We start from the raw sequence: 14,996 nt of genomic DNA on the forward strand, positions 1-14,996 counted from the left end.
ATACTGGACAGGCAATGTGAAAAGCAGATTTGAGCACTAGACGAAGTGCATATCCGACATTATGAGAAATCCTTTCAATGCTCCCACCTGGACCTTTCTCTCTCTCTCACTCACACATACACACACACACACACACACACACACACACACACACACACACACACACACACACACACACACACACACACACACACACACACACACACACACACACACACACACACACACACACACACACAAGAAAAAAAGGCGTGACAGACTTTTTGTCAAAGTACAGTGTGATGCGATCCCTAAAGACAACACCCTGCCAGAGCCCAGGAGCTCTCCAAACCTCCGAAGGACACGCGTCATCTGGTAGCTGCACCGGGGTATGAAACAGGCTCCTGGCACACTGCCCACCCGCTCAGGGTTCTCAATTCATCTCATGTGTCCTCAAAATCATTTAGACAGCGATGCCACTCGAACGCAAATAAATATACATCGCAAAACCTGGAGAGTCTCTATTCTCTCTCGGCTGGACTCCTCAGTCCTGGGTGCAGTGATGCTCCACTGTTATTGATGGGTTTTAAAATATGTTTTTAAAACATTTATGTATTCCATGTCGTTGCATAATGGCGTTTTGTAGTCTCGATTTGGTCTTGCTAAATGAAATAGACTACTGTCACATGACACTGCTGACACTGACTTTTCACATCACCGTTAAACAAAGGCAGTATCCATTTCGAGAGCGGGTCCACCTGGCTACCCCCCTCGGAGCCAAGGGGCTGAGGGGAGTGGATGGACCACACTGAGACAGAGGGAGAGGCTCTGTTCGTTTGTCTGCATCAGAGCAGACATCATCTGAAAATGGATACTGGCATAGTATTATAAAAAAGCAAACAAGAAGAAAAAGGTGCACAACTACATATACAGAATAGCGCATTCTTGGGGCTAATTCACATAAGCTAGCATGAAAATAAAATATATGGAGTCCTGTAACCAAGCCAAACAAAGATGAGATTTTTTTTAAACAAAACAAAAAAAGTTATTCACAACATGGACATAAAAAATATATCCAAACAATTTCTGTAGTTGTGTGCCATCACTTTTTTTTTGTCTTCGTTTTCAACAAACACTGGATTCTGACTGCATTTTTGGTTTGGAGTACAAAGTACCGGAACATTCAGAGGCGACGTTCTTCAGTACAACAGATAATACACAGATTCACAACATGAAAAGTGTTTATAAAGCTGTTGGCTATGTAGAGTTCACACTTCTGCGTTTTCCTTTTTGTCCTTACTTTTTTTTTTTTTTTGGTATCAAAGTAATGAATGTAAGTAACGAATGAATAATGCTTAACTGTTATTTCAAAGGCTGTGACCCCACAAACACAGTAAGATCAACATAGACTACAAATGAAGTAATAAAAAAAAAAATAATATGATAATCATTTCACATTTCGTATTTGTTCGTTCATAGTGACGGACATGATTTGGAGGGTTTTATTGCCTACTCATGTGTAATGACGGGGGATGCTCCACAGCCTTCACCAAGCCTCTCACTTCATACTCCATTTCAGCATTTCATACCTACACTACGCCATTACTGGATCTCCTCTGCATGGATGTGATGTATGAAATATAACAACATATTTTCAGTCTCTCAAAGTGTCTCAAAAATAGATCAGTGTTTTGCTCCAATAGTTATTCTATCTTCGTAGCACCAGGGGAAAATGTTTAACTTTGAACATACGAAAAATCTTTTGACCATAATACCAAAAAAAAAGATTGAAACAATTCTCCCTGTCAATTTGTTTTGTTTATGCATAAAATTGGAAAGTACTGTAAGATGACAGTATAAATGTACATACATAGTACTCTTGAAATAATTAAAAACTGAAGTCTTTTTCTCATTCAGATTGGACAAACTATTTTAGCAACCAGTATCTAAAAATGTTAAGCCATGACACAGTTGATACTTAGTAACTGGTGATTCAAGGAGCAAAACTGCAAGCAAATTCTTGCTAAATCACTTTCAGAAAACCTCAGGTGTCCATACCGAGTAACTAAAGGGGGCCAACATGAATATTAGTTTATCTGTAGTTAGTTTTTCTGTCCTACTAAATTATAATAATAGTAATTATACATAATACAGGCATGTCCATAGGCTGAGTTTATCTTTTAATCACTTCTTGGGCCCTGTTTTCACAAATATGAATCTATTACAAAGTGTTTCCACAATATGTCAATATAAAAAAAAATGGTGTTGTTTTTTTTGTTGGATTTTTTTCAGAGCATATTTATAAGATATCAAATACTTTGGCACAATGGGTCAAACAGAAAGTCACTATTGGAAAACAGAGCCTAGACACATGAAGGCCTAACATGTCAGATGAAAACATTTTCAAAAAACGATTACGGCCGAAGTAGCAATGTTTGTCTTTTAAGAAAATTATATTTTCCTTTTTTTTTGTTCCATTTTGTTTTGTTGTTGTTTTTAAGAGGTAGTGTGCAAGCATTCCAATCTAAAGACAAAGGGGCTGTACATACTTGCTTTTTGTAAGTGTGTATGTCTGTGTTTTGTTTTTTGTTTTTACAAAGTCTTTTTTAGAAGAAGCGAGATCAGTACACAGTTGGCACAGCTGTAACAGTGGACACAGACACTCGTGGAGGTGAGGGTGAATGTGGCGATACCATCACCAGAGGCGAGAGAGAAACCAGAGCCGGAAACATGGCGGTGGGCGTGTGAGTCACTGGTGGTAATGGCTGAGAGAGTCCAGGGGGGTTGTTGTGTCGCCCTCTCCCCATATCCTGCTTTCAGAGTGCTGGGCTCCCCCTCAATCAAGGTAAGGGTTTTCCTGGTCTGTGTTTTTGCGCGTATGTGTGTATGTATGTGTGTGTGTGTGTGTGTGTATGTGTGTGTGTTGGTGGGTGTTGGTGTGCGTGTGTGAGAGCGGTGCTGTAAGTGTGTGAGGGAGGGAGGACGATGAGGATCAGTTGGATGTGTCGGAGTGGACGCTTCCGGGTCCTTCTGTAGGCGAAGTCACTGACGAGGGAGTTGTGGCGTCCTGCCATCCGCCATTAGCCTGGTGAGAAGAGAGAGGAAAAGAGAGGAAGAGGAGAGGATGAGAGGTGAACGAAAGGATAAAGGTAATCAGAGCATACACATAATGTGGAGCCCACAGTGAGACCAAGGATGGTGTCCCTAGGCTGTACATGGCATAATAAATATCCAGAGGCACTTGACCATAACCACAGCCCCAAGGAAACGCTAGCATATATGTTAACTAAACCATAGCATACTACCTAAAGGAAAAGAGATACTGAAATGAATAATTTCTCCCCCACTTTAGTCCAATTGTTCATTCAGTCAATCATAAATTGTGTTAAATAACGATACATGGTCATTTCATTTTACTGTTTAAAAAAAATGAAATTTTTCTTTCATTGCTGAAAAACAGCAAGGGAGCGTTTGTCATTGGTCAGAGTTAAACGCTTGTCAATGTTACTGACACGTTATAATAATACGGGAATGTATGAAGTGCCTTCACAAGAAAAAAAATGTCAGATTAAAAAAAGGCAACAAAAAAACAAAAGAATCAGTGGCTGCAAATTATAACAGTTGAGATTGAAATGAAAATACAATGAGCGACGCAGAAGCCATTTCGAATCTGGCAGACAGGCCCTTTAAAGAGCATTTGGGATATTAATAGCAAATTTCATGCCATCAGAAACGGCAGGAAATGGTCCTCGACAGCCTCTTATTTCAAAGCCTGTTATTTAAGACCACGGCAGTCTGTAATCAAAAAAGGCAAAGAAAGAAAGAAAGAAAAGAGAGGAGAAAATGCCTTCGGCTTTTGGTGACACTCTCTCCATCTATTCTAAAGGGTGTAATTACTCCTCTAGTCAACCACAAAACGCATTATGTACTCGTTCAGTCATTACGGAACACACAAGCGGAGGAGAGAAGCAGTGTTCTGAAGGAGACGCTCCCCTGACCCCCCTCACACCGCCACCCTCCCATAGCTGCTGGAGCCAGAGGAAGGTTATGACCAGAGAGCTGAGAAACAACAGCCAGTAAGTGCCAAACTGACAAATGTCTTTTTGGAGCAAATACCCACATATAGTCGGAATAAAGTGTTATTATTTGGATAATTCAGCACGGTGAATTTATTTTTGATAATAGTGCCTTTTTCTTTTGTTGTCGTTTCAAAAACGGTTCCAAAAAAAGAATTCCAGCTCAACCCGTCTGTTCTCATATGAGAGCTGAATCACGACAATGAAAATGTTCAACCAATTCCTCAAAGGACTGGAGATTTGTAAACCAACCCTGCTGACCAGAGCAGAGCAGATCCATCCTGTTAGTGCCCGAGCCCACTGAATTAAAAGTGGGATCATGTCAGCTCGGCAGCCAGAGTGTGAATAAAGCAGGCAGGCCGACGGTAACGGCATTAGAGTTAGTGTTAGCGTTAGCGTTAGCTCCAGCTGAGCTGGGCTGGTCACGCCACTGTCTGGGGACTGGGCTATCTGTTGGGGCACTACGCCCGGGCGCCTGAGCCCCGTCTGGGCACAGTGACTGCTGCATATGGTAATGGGATCACAGGGTTATCAAAGCCACAGGAGCCCACCAGCTCCTGCTCCCCTGGAGAGAGCACAATGGAGTGGGGGGGTGGGGGGGGGGGGGAGAAAAAGGAGTAAATAGAAGGAAAAAAGCAAACACAGGAGGATCCGTGTATTTTTTGCTTTGATACAGGGAGCGGAGCGCTTCATTAGCATATGGTGGGTAAGGCTGGGTGAGGACAGAGACAGCAGGGTTTTCAGCCTGGCGGGACTCCTCTGACCCCCCCCACACACACTCCCCTCTCCTCCTCCTGCTCCTCTCTTGAGGAGGGAGAGGGAGAGGGTGCGGTGAGAGTGAGGAGGAGGAGGAGGGCGACGGCGAAGGCAGCGGCGATGGTGTGGCTCGCTGTCAGAGCCATTAGTGCGGTGGGAACGTGATCTGAGCAATGCGCTTGGATTGCTGTCCCAAGTCCACACTCTGCTCTCCGCGTATCTGTCTTATCGATTTTACCCTTTACGACGCAGCTTGTCGTTGTGAATTTTCCCGTTGCGCAAAAACGCAAGATCACCCCACCCTTCTCCCGTCTCCACCCATGCCGCCCCCCCAACTCAATCCAACCTCCTCTTAACGACCCCCGCCCTCCAAAAATAAATAAATAACAAAGGGAAAGGAAAAAACCTGAGAGGACCCCCTTGTTGCCCTTCGTCTGGCTTTAGGGCCGAGCACCGGCTTATTTTTAGTGTGAGGGTTTTAGCGCTCGTCCTCAGACGGTCTGCTTCTGTCGTCCTGGCGACCGTGGGGTGATAATGAAGGTCAGGTGACCTGGGGGGGGTGGTCACGTCTTGTCACGCCTGTGGGGTGCGTCACCTGTTTGCTCTCGATGGGGTGTGTGTGTGTGTGCGCATGAGTGTGTGGCTGCAGGTGGCGGGCTGGAGCTGATTGGACGTGACAGGCTCAGGCGGTGGCCTCGTGTCCGCGTGCGCTGGGCAGTATGTTGCCCGTGGCGTGACCGATACAGAAGCAATCAACTAGGTGACCACAGTGGGCAGACAAGTCCTACTAAGTGGCATACTGAGCCCTATGGCTTTGAAATAATTGGTAGAAGGAAGGGGGAGGGCAAGAAAACAAAATGAAAAAAGGAGACAAGGATTGTGTGTTTCTCTCTCTCTCTCTCTCTCACTCTCTCACTCTCTCTCTCTCTCTCTCTCTCTCTCTCTCTCTCTCTCTCTCTCTCTGTCTGTCTCCTTACATTGATGCCCTGCGGACTGTACATCTGGTTCGCTGTGAGTCCGTCATTGTATCCGCCTGTCTGGCTGATAACATGGCGAAGGGTATCCACCTGAAACACACACACAAAAACACAAGCACACACACACACACACACACACACGCACACAAGAGAGAACAAAAACAAAGCAAGGTCAGGCAGCACAAAGACATGCAAGCACTAAAGAATAGCCAAGGAATAAAAATGAAACTCTATTATATAACAAAATACAAATCAGGTTTGGCAGTTCAATAAAGAAGAGCAACTGAACTCATCAGGCCCCCCTACAATTTCAGTTCCCAATAAAACTCAAAGGAGAAAGGAATTTGCCATCATAAAATAAATGCTTCAGCAAAGAGGCTAGACTATAAGATCAAGTTCTTATTAATATGAATGGTTTCTGACAGATCCAACTGTGCTTTGCTCCATACACAAACACCTCATATGAGAAGAGTATTGTTTCTGTGTCAGATAACAAGCTGGAAATGAGAAGCCATTTGTCATGTGGCATCGTTGGGCCATTTGTGCTTCCAGACAGATATTAAGTGCTGTAATGTTGCCCGACGCACATGCTTCTTACAGCAGACTTGTCAGGCAATCACCAGTGCCTTGGAGGCCTACCCTGTGGTTACCCAGATAGGTACTGACTCCAGGACAGACCTGGCCCAGAAACACTCAAGGGGACGCAAGGACTCCAGCTAGACCCGTACCCCAGCTCCGAGCCAGAGCTCCCCCAGAGTCAGAGGCTACCCGGGGGTCCTAAGTGCTGATGCAGTGCTGCTGCGTGCCCTACCTGCGACTGCACGTTGGCTCCCACCTGAGCCCCCTGGTACGAGTCCCCATTGAGAGACTGCACACTCATAAACAAGTCCCCGGAGTTTGACATGTTAAAAGAGCCAGCAGAACCTGGAAGGAGAGAGGGAGCAACGGAATCACAGAGAGACGGAGGAGGAGCCAGAGCAGTAGCACCACCACCGCCTGGCGCCGGCTGCCCCCGCCCCAGGGAGCTGGAGCGAAGGGGGTCAACGCAGGGGTGGAGGAGTCAACCATGCAGAGGTTAGGTTAGCAGGCTAATGCAGTTAGCAAAAGACAAACCCATTGAAAAGGCAAGATAGGAGCGGGGGAGGGGGGGGGGGGGGCAGAATTAGGCAAGGAAACAAATGAGGCTGGTACGGTTAACGGCCAAAGAGCCTGTGTGGTCTTTTTTCTTTTTTCCTAGTAACTGATTGTTATTGAACGTTCAGTGTCTTTTGCAATGATCTGGAAACCCATAAAAAACAAATAGATAGCACCAAAACATCAATAACAATCGGCCAGTCAGACACACACACACACGCGCGCACGCACGCACACACACACACACACACACTTCAAGACTCATTTATCAACAGTGAGAAATAGCTGTGTTATATACAAGCCACAAGTCTCCTCAAGGTTAGAAATGGCTGCATTAGGGTTGGACTCCAACCACAGAGGGAAACAGACAGCAGCACATGCTATCTAGCAAGGGGCCCAGGAAAACGAATCTATGTCAACAACTCATTCTCTAGCACATCATCTGTTTTTACTCTTTCTCTGTCTATCGGCTGCTTTTTCTGTTACTGTGGAAATTTTGACTATCACTCTGCTCAAGTGTGCCGAGCAGCACAAGTCAACACCGAAGCCAACCCCTTAAATTTTGGGCTTTTCTCCCACACCAAACTCCAAGCTCTTCAGCAACCTGCAACCTAGGTTACTTATCTATTGATTTATACTTAAACATCATGTAGCAAAGTACTTTTACGCTTTGGGATTACTATGTTTAGGTCAAATATAGCGATATCATGTTATGGAACTTTCTGATAGGGAGGGAAAGCCTCCAACCTCAACAGCGGCCTGTGAAGAAATTCTGTCAGGATTAAGCGCCGTTGCGCTCGCTCACCTGCAGAGTTGGGGGTCGAGGGCGAGTTGGCTTGGCTTCCTTGTGCCGAGACGTTGGCCGCGGTCACAGCAGTCCTGGCGGCGTACATGTTAGCCTCCTCCTGGAACTTTCCGATGTTTTTCTTATACCGGATTCTCTTGTTTCCGAACCAGTTGGAAACCTGCAGACGCGCAGACAAAATTTGCAAAACTTCAGTCAGCAATTAGATTTTTCAAAACCCGGCGGAGCTTAAATCATCACATCACTGAGACTCAAACTACAGCAACACTACAACCCATTCAGTCAACTAAAGAGCTGCCACATAGATAACATATTACACAAAAAACATTCAATAATTAAAGACATACTAGTTCCCAATAAGATTCAACTCGGTTCCAAACGAACCTAGCAAGACAACATTGTAACTCTATGGGACAATCTGTGTGAAGCTAATGGCAAAGCCCCAGCTGTCCTACTGGCTGGGAAATGTTGCAGTCAATAAAGTCTAACGCGCATGCAGTGCTGATGGCTCTAGCTGGGGCTGGGGCTGAGCCCTTATAGCGAAGCTGGCGCGCAACGCAAACACAGCAAGCCCGTAACACCGCGAGTCCACATTAGCGCCAGAAAACCAAATGATTGCCAATAACAATCTCATTATGTCACCATGGCTGCAAACGATCATCTGAACACACGCTAGCACCAATCAGTCACCATCCGCTAACACCCATTAGCGCTAATATACCCCCAGATGAAGCTACGGGGATAGCGCTGAGGCGCTAATGATAAACAACATTAAAATGAGAATGAAATCAATCCGGTGGTAAAAGTTTTGTGTTTTTTTTTCCCTTCTCGCAGTGAATGTGAGAAGGTAAAGCTCAGACATCCTCAACAAATCATCCGGAACTCTACACCTCCGTTTGGTTCTCTTCCATCTTTTTATTTTTTTATGGAGCTCAGATGAGTCATCAAATAATTACACATAAATCAACTTGAGCAGTTTGGAGAGTGCTATCCAGCAGGGACAAATACAAGTCAGAAATCACAGCAAGGCAAAATGATCTCATGGTAGTTTTCTTGCACACACCCAGACTCTCCACCCCCACCCAACCCAACCCCACCCCACCCTACCCCTGGCAAATCACTACCTTTGGTACCTCTATAAAGAATATGACCCTGGTCTGGCAAACGCCTGGCGGTGCCAAACTAAAACAGGGCCAAGTCAGGGTTGGCTGCGCTCTAAGAGGGCAAATGTTTAGTTGCTGTGCGTGGTAGAGGGGGGGGCGGGGGGGGTTGTACTTCACCTGTGAGACTGTGATGCTGCACTTCTTGGCCAGCTCCTCCTTGGCCTCCTCGCTGGGGTAGGGGTTGCTGAGGTGGGAGTAGAAGTACTCGTTCAGGATCTCCGTGGCCTGCTTGTTGAAGTTCCGTCTTTTCCGTCTGCGTAAGGACAGAGAGAGAGAGAGAGACAGAGAAAGAGAGAGTGAGACAGAGAGAGAGAGAGAGAGAGAACACATGTACACCGTGAGGTACCACTCTCGAAACACTGCTGACAGTACACAACAGAGACAAAGAAGAAGTGAGAGACACACACACACACACACACAAACACACATACATGTGCACACACACACTAATACACACACACTCACACACATGCATACACTGGAAAAAAACCAAGGTGCCAAGTTAATGAAAAGAAAAGACAATATGGTTCTCTGCCAGTGTGTGCACCAACCCCTCCATATTGCACGCCTATCAGGCTGAGAGTCTTCCCATGTGCCACATGGCAGGAGGGCTTTACATATGCAGAGAGCCAACCCCCCTGCAAAGCCCTGCCATGGATAGAGCACTGAGCCCCTTCCCAAAGAAAGGCGAGGAGGAGAGAGAGAGAGAGAGAGAGAGAGAGAGAGAGAGAGAGATGCAGAAAGGGAGACACACACACACACGTACACACATACGCAGACACACACATGCTCGCACACACACACCCCTCCAAAAGCCTCCTTCAGAATATGGAAATACGACACAGCATGCTCTCCGGCTAGGCACGAGAGGATTAATCAGAGGGGCTGAACGCGCCTGTGCCTCTCGCCCAAAGAGAGAGAGGGAAAGGGAGAGGGAGAGGGAGAGAGAAAGAGAAACCCCCTTTCCCCCTGCATCCTCAACATCATTTACACCAGAATGGTTGTAGAATACAGAGAGAGGGAGCGAGGGTGGGGTGTGGTGTGGTGGGGTGGGGTGGGGTACTGTTGGGGGAAGAAGGGGAGCGAAAGCCTCATTTAAATGTTATGCCTCCAACCCCGAGCTTACAGCGTGATTTATCCTCACAGAAATGTATGCAAATCCCCCATACATGTATCAAGGAGAACAAGCAATTACATTTTAAGATAAGGGGAGGAAGCATTATAGGGCGCATGCATTCATGTGTGTGTGTGTGTGTGTGTGTGTGTGTGTGTGTGTGTGTGCGTTTGTGTGTATGTGTGTGTTCGGGGGTAGGTGGGGACAGAGATCTTAAATGTATAGCTTGGAGAGCCATGGAGGATCTCCTGACACGGATTTGGTGGGATGAGGCCTGTGTGGTGTGATGTTAAGTGTGTGTTGAATGGCGCTCCACACATCTGTCAAATTAGATTCCACGAGCGCACTCTTCTACGAAAGCATGCCGAGATAAAGAAACAACAGGGCCCTGTGGTGGATCTGTTGTGAAGGAGGCGATGTGATTATTATGGGGATGTGTGGATGGATTTGGCCAATAACACTCCACCACCCCTCATGCACAGCTGCATCAGTGGGGCATCAAAAACGGCTGTACAAGCAGCCCACGCACCAGACCTCACACAAACACACACACACAGCAACAAAACAAACACACAGACACACATAATTTAATGCAAACAAACACACGTTGTGTCAGAAACATATACACCCACATACGTGCCTTAACAAAATCACACACAGTCAGAAACGAACACACACACACACACAACACAGACACACACACTGACCTGGCGTCGAGGAAGCGTGAGCGCAGGATCATGACGGCCTCGCAGGTGCTCTGCTTGAGCTGCATCTGGATGGAGCTGAACTTGCGGTGGATGATGCTCACCATGCGCTCGATCTCCTTGGGCGAGATAGGACGTGTACGAGACTGCTCCCGCAGCAGGTTCATCACGTGGGTGGTGAACTCGTTACAGGCCTACAACACACACACAAAACACACACACACACACACACACAGACACACACACACAGACACACACACACACACACACAGACATCATCACAAAGAGATAGCCAGATTAGTCAAAGAACATTTCGCACCAACTCACTCACAAATCTGAAGGTTAAGTCAAAGGGGATATGGAAGAAAACGCATGCACAGATGCAGACAGTCATTAGTATAAGTATTAGTATGTAGGACGCATCCTGACTACTAAGTGTGTGCTGTGTTTTGACCTGGCCCGCTGCGGTGTGTGTGTGAAGCGCCTTACTATCTGAAACAGAATCCAGTCTGCAGAGGAGCAACCAAGGTCTTCACGTGCGCTGCTACATGCTAAACTACCAACTCAGAAAGTGCCTCTCTGGCAAAACGACTGTCACTACTCACGCAATGGAAACAGGAAATAACAAACGTCAAGAGAAAAAAAATTGCAAAATAGACAAAACATCCCTGGTATTGTCAACAAAGATGGTGAAAACATCCCTGGCCACGAGGGCACCTAGGCACACAGACTTGTCAGCGTGTTCCTCGACATCCTGACAGGTGCTGGTGTCCTGAGCAGTCGCCAAGGACAACGCCTGGCTGCGTCCCAGCTGGGGCCGTCACCGTCACCTTCCCTCAGCCTCTCCAGAGCGCCGCGATAGGAACACGGCAAACTCCAGCACTCACACAATGATAAATATTACAGTAGTCCATCCAGGACACATGTCTTGCTCCAATATATACTATATATACACAAATACAAAAAAAATTAAACAGTCAAACTGCAAGGCTGGCATTTCAGCTCCAGAGGACTGTATCGCCATCCAGGAGTTTATTCCTGAGCCCATTCGTTCCTAGCCTCAGGGGACCCTTACAAGCGTTTAGCATTTCAGGGCTCGTAGCTCGTTTTGCGAGTCGATGGCAGGTAAGGCAGGTACTGTTCCTCACCCCTACTAGAATATAGATTCCAATCCAGTCTGCATGGCACCCTAGAGAGCTCTTTCAATGCACAGGCATTTAGATAAACATTTACTGGGTGGAATGGACTGCGTACAAGTGTGTATCACCCAGGCCCTGACCGAGGCGGTAAAATGTCAGCTGTGATATCTGGTCATATTCCGGTAGTGATGACAGTGTGTACACTAGCATGTATGGGAATCTGTCTGCACGGGATGGGAGGAGTACCTGGTTTGTGTTGCCATGACTCCCTGCGTAACTCCCCCTCCAGCCGGATACCATCTTAAATACAGTATATAAATCAACAACATGTAAGTGCTGGCACCAGTCACGTGACTTTGACTTTGACACTCCCGACTTGTGCGGCAGACCCTGCTGGCATTGTGTGTGAGGTTATGGATGGTAACCCTGTCTAAAGCTAATCAAAACACATTCTGCCTTCTGCCGGTAGGAAAAACAAAAAGCTAAGGTCAGCACTTGCCACGAGCTGCTTCACATTTTTTATACACTATTTCTGTAGCATTGAATTCAAGTGGATTTTTGGTAAACACACAGCAGAATGCTGAACGTGAAAGCTGACGTCTCAAAGTGTGGAGCTCTGTTGCAACATGCTTTCGTGGTGGCTGTGGTCTGGTCCTTGCCATGCAGAGACTCGGCGAGGGGCTGTGAGGGGGGCGTGATGGGAGTTCGGTGCGTTCCATGCCGGTGGGGAGGGGGGTTGGGGGGGTGGGTTGTGGTGGTGGTAGGGTGAAATCAATAACCATTTAGGGCCAAACAATTGCGTATTTGCAATTAAAGCTATTCCATTAGAGTAGCTTTTTTAATTGCGAGAGAAAAGTGCTCTGTTTGTGTGTGTGTGTGTGTGTGTGTGTGTCTGTTTGAAAGAGTGCCTGAGTGTGTCTGTATATATGAGTGTGTGTGTGTGTGTGTGTGTGTATTTGTCAGTGTGTGTGTGTGCATGAGTTGAGTGTATGTGTGTATGAATATGTGTGTGTGTAAGTGTGTGTTCTTGCATGTGAGTGTGTGTGTGTGTGTGTGTGTGTATGTGTGTTTGCACGCATGCCTGAGTGTGTCTGTATATGTGTGTGTGTGTATGTGTGTGTGTGTTTGTGTGTGTGTGTGTGTGTGTGTATTTGTCTGTGTGTGTGTGTGTGTGTGTGTGTGTGTGTGTGTGTGTGTGGGTGTGGGTGTGTGTGTCTGTCTGTGTGAATGAGTTGAGTGTATGTGTGTATGTCTACGTGTGTGTAAGTGTGTGCGTTTGCATGTGAGTGTGTGTGTGTATGTGTGTTTGTGTGTTAGTGTGAGTGTGTGTGCGTATACGTGAGTGTGTGTGTATCCATGTCTCAGCATTACGTGTCGCAGTTTCCTTGTTATACGGAGATGAAATTCTTCCTGAGCTGTTTGCAAATCAATCTACGCAACAGAAACAAACCTTAGCCTCTGCTCGGAGAGCAGCGTAGAGGAGGAGGGAGAGAGGGCGGGAGGGAGGGAGGGAGGGATTGATAATCTGACAGTCACAGGCTAGATAAGATAAATTAATAACAGAAACGGGCTGCGCAGATGGAGGAGAGAAGGGCGAAGTGCAGATTTCATTACTGAAGGTGATGACAATGGAGATCTCCTGTAAAGGCTCAATCTTGCGTTCACTTCACAGAGAAGCCAAGGAGGAGGCCAAGACTCCATAGAGGAGTGAAGGAGGAGGCCTCGACTCCATAGAGGAGTGAAGGAGGAGGCCTCGACTCCATAGAGGAGTGAAGGAGGAGGCCACGACTCCATAGAGAAGCCAAGGAGGAGGCCACGACTCCATAGAGGAGTGAAGGAGGAGGCCTCGACTCCATAGAGGAGTGAAGGAGGAGGCCTCGACTCCATAGAGGAGTGAAGGAGGAGGCCTCGACTCCATAGAGGAGTGAAGGAGAAGGCCTCGACTCCATAGAGGAGTGAAGGAGGAGGCCACGACTCCATAGAGGAGTGAAGGAGGAGGCCTCGACTCCATAGAGGAGTGAAGGAGGAGGCCACGACTCCACAGAGGAGTGAAGGAGAAGGCCTCGACTCCATAGAGCAGTGAAGGAGGAGGCCTCGACTCCATAGAGGAGTGAAGGAGGAGGCCACGACTCCACAGAGGAGTGAAGGAGAAGGCCTCGACTCCATAGAGGAGTGAAGGAGGAGGCCATGACTCCATAGAGGAGTGAAGGAGAAGGCCTCGACTCCATAGAGGAGTGAAGGAGGAGGCCTCGACTCCATAGAGGAGTGAAGGAGAAGGCCTCGACTCCATAGAGGAGTGAAGGAGAAGGCCTCGACTCCACTGGTGAGACTCAGAGAGCAGTGGGCCTGAGGAGGGGACATTCTACACTGGTGTGTTTTTCTAATGGAGATGAATGGTGGAGGAACATGGGAAGAATCGTGAGGATGCACTGAATGATGGGAAATGTGTGGGCACATCTCAGCACTCCAATGAGATTGCTTGTTCCTCTCCTCTCCACCTCCTGTTAGCAGTACGGGTGGAAAGTTGATCCCTGGTATAGTCCACCAAGGCAATCATCTTAGCAGGGCAGCAATGAGAGTGATTAGTGAAGATGAAGACTGAATACTCGGTTGGAGTGCTGAGAAGTGCACACACACACACACACGCACACCAGAGGAGAGTCGAGATGGAGTGATTGACAGATAGGTGGCCACAGAGACAGTGGTGGGAGTGGGGGGGTTTGTACTCACCTGTTCATACTTCTCCAGCTCGGTGTGGTAGATCTGCCGGATCTGGGAGAGCTTGGCCCGGTAGTCCGAGTGCTCGGCAGAGTTGTCTGCTCCGACTCCGCCCGAAGCCGCGGCAGCCGCCGCCGCCGCAGCCGAACCGCCTCCCTTCTCGGGCCCGGACACGCCCTCTGCCAGCAGCATGTTGTCCAATCGCATGAGCTGAGCATCTGGAGGCTCCTCCTCCTGGGCGCCGCGGATGCTGAGCACTGTAAACAACAATAAGAGGAGGGTGAGCACTGTAAACAACAACAAGGGGATGCTGAGCACTGTAAACAACAACAAGAGGAGGAAGGGAGGGGGAGAAAGGAGGGAGGGAGGGATAGATAGAGATAGAGATGAAAAGGTGAGTCACAGCGTGCCGTAAACACAGCACGAGTGCA

The 14,996-nt window shown here is 47.4% G+C and overlaps 1 protein-coding gene across 3 annotated transcripts in view; it reads right to left on the reverse strand.

The window, feature by feature from the left end:
- Window positions 1-1,782: 1,782 nt before the first annotated feature.
- Window positions 1,783-14,996, reverse strand: part of pbx1b (pre-B-cell leukemia homeobox 1b) — a 68,149-nt gene continuing 54,935 nt past the window's right edge. For 2 of the 3 annotated variants that reach the window (XM_080832255.1, XM_080832256.1), the window contains 7 exons: window positions 14,578-14,822; window positions 10,712-10,902; window positions 9,008-9,143; window positions 7,728-7,887; window positions 6,600-6,712; window positions 5,789-5,878; window positions 1,783-3,064 (listed from right to left, as the gene is read on the reverse strand). In XM_080832255.1, coding sequence (XP_080688381.1) covers window positions 2,972-3,064; window positions 5,789-5,878; window positions 6,600-6,712; window positions 7,728-7,887; window positions 9,008-9,143; window positions 10,712-10,902; window positions 14,578-14,822 — 1,028 coding nt within the window. In that variant the 3' untranslated portion in view covers window positions 1,783-2,971. The remainder of the gene's footprint in view (window positions 3,065-5,788; window positions 5,879-6,599; window positions 6,713-7,727; window positions 7,888-9,007; window positions 9,144-10,711; window positions 10,903-14,577; window positions 14,823-14,996) is intronic. The other variant, XM_080832257.1, reaches the window with a different exon arrangement.

Source organism: Sprattus sprattus (assembly GCF_963457725.1).
Source record: "Sprattus sprattus genome assembly, chromosome: 2".
Classification (NCBI taxonomy): domain Eukaryota; kingdom Metazoa; phylum Chordata; class Actinopteri; order Clupeiformes; family Clupeidae; genus Sprattus; species Sprattus sprattus.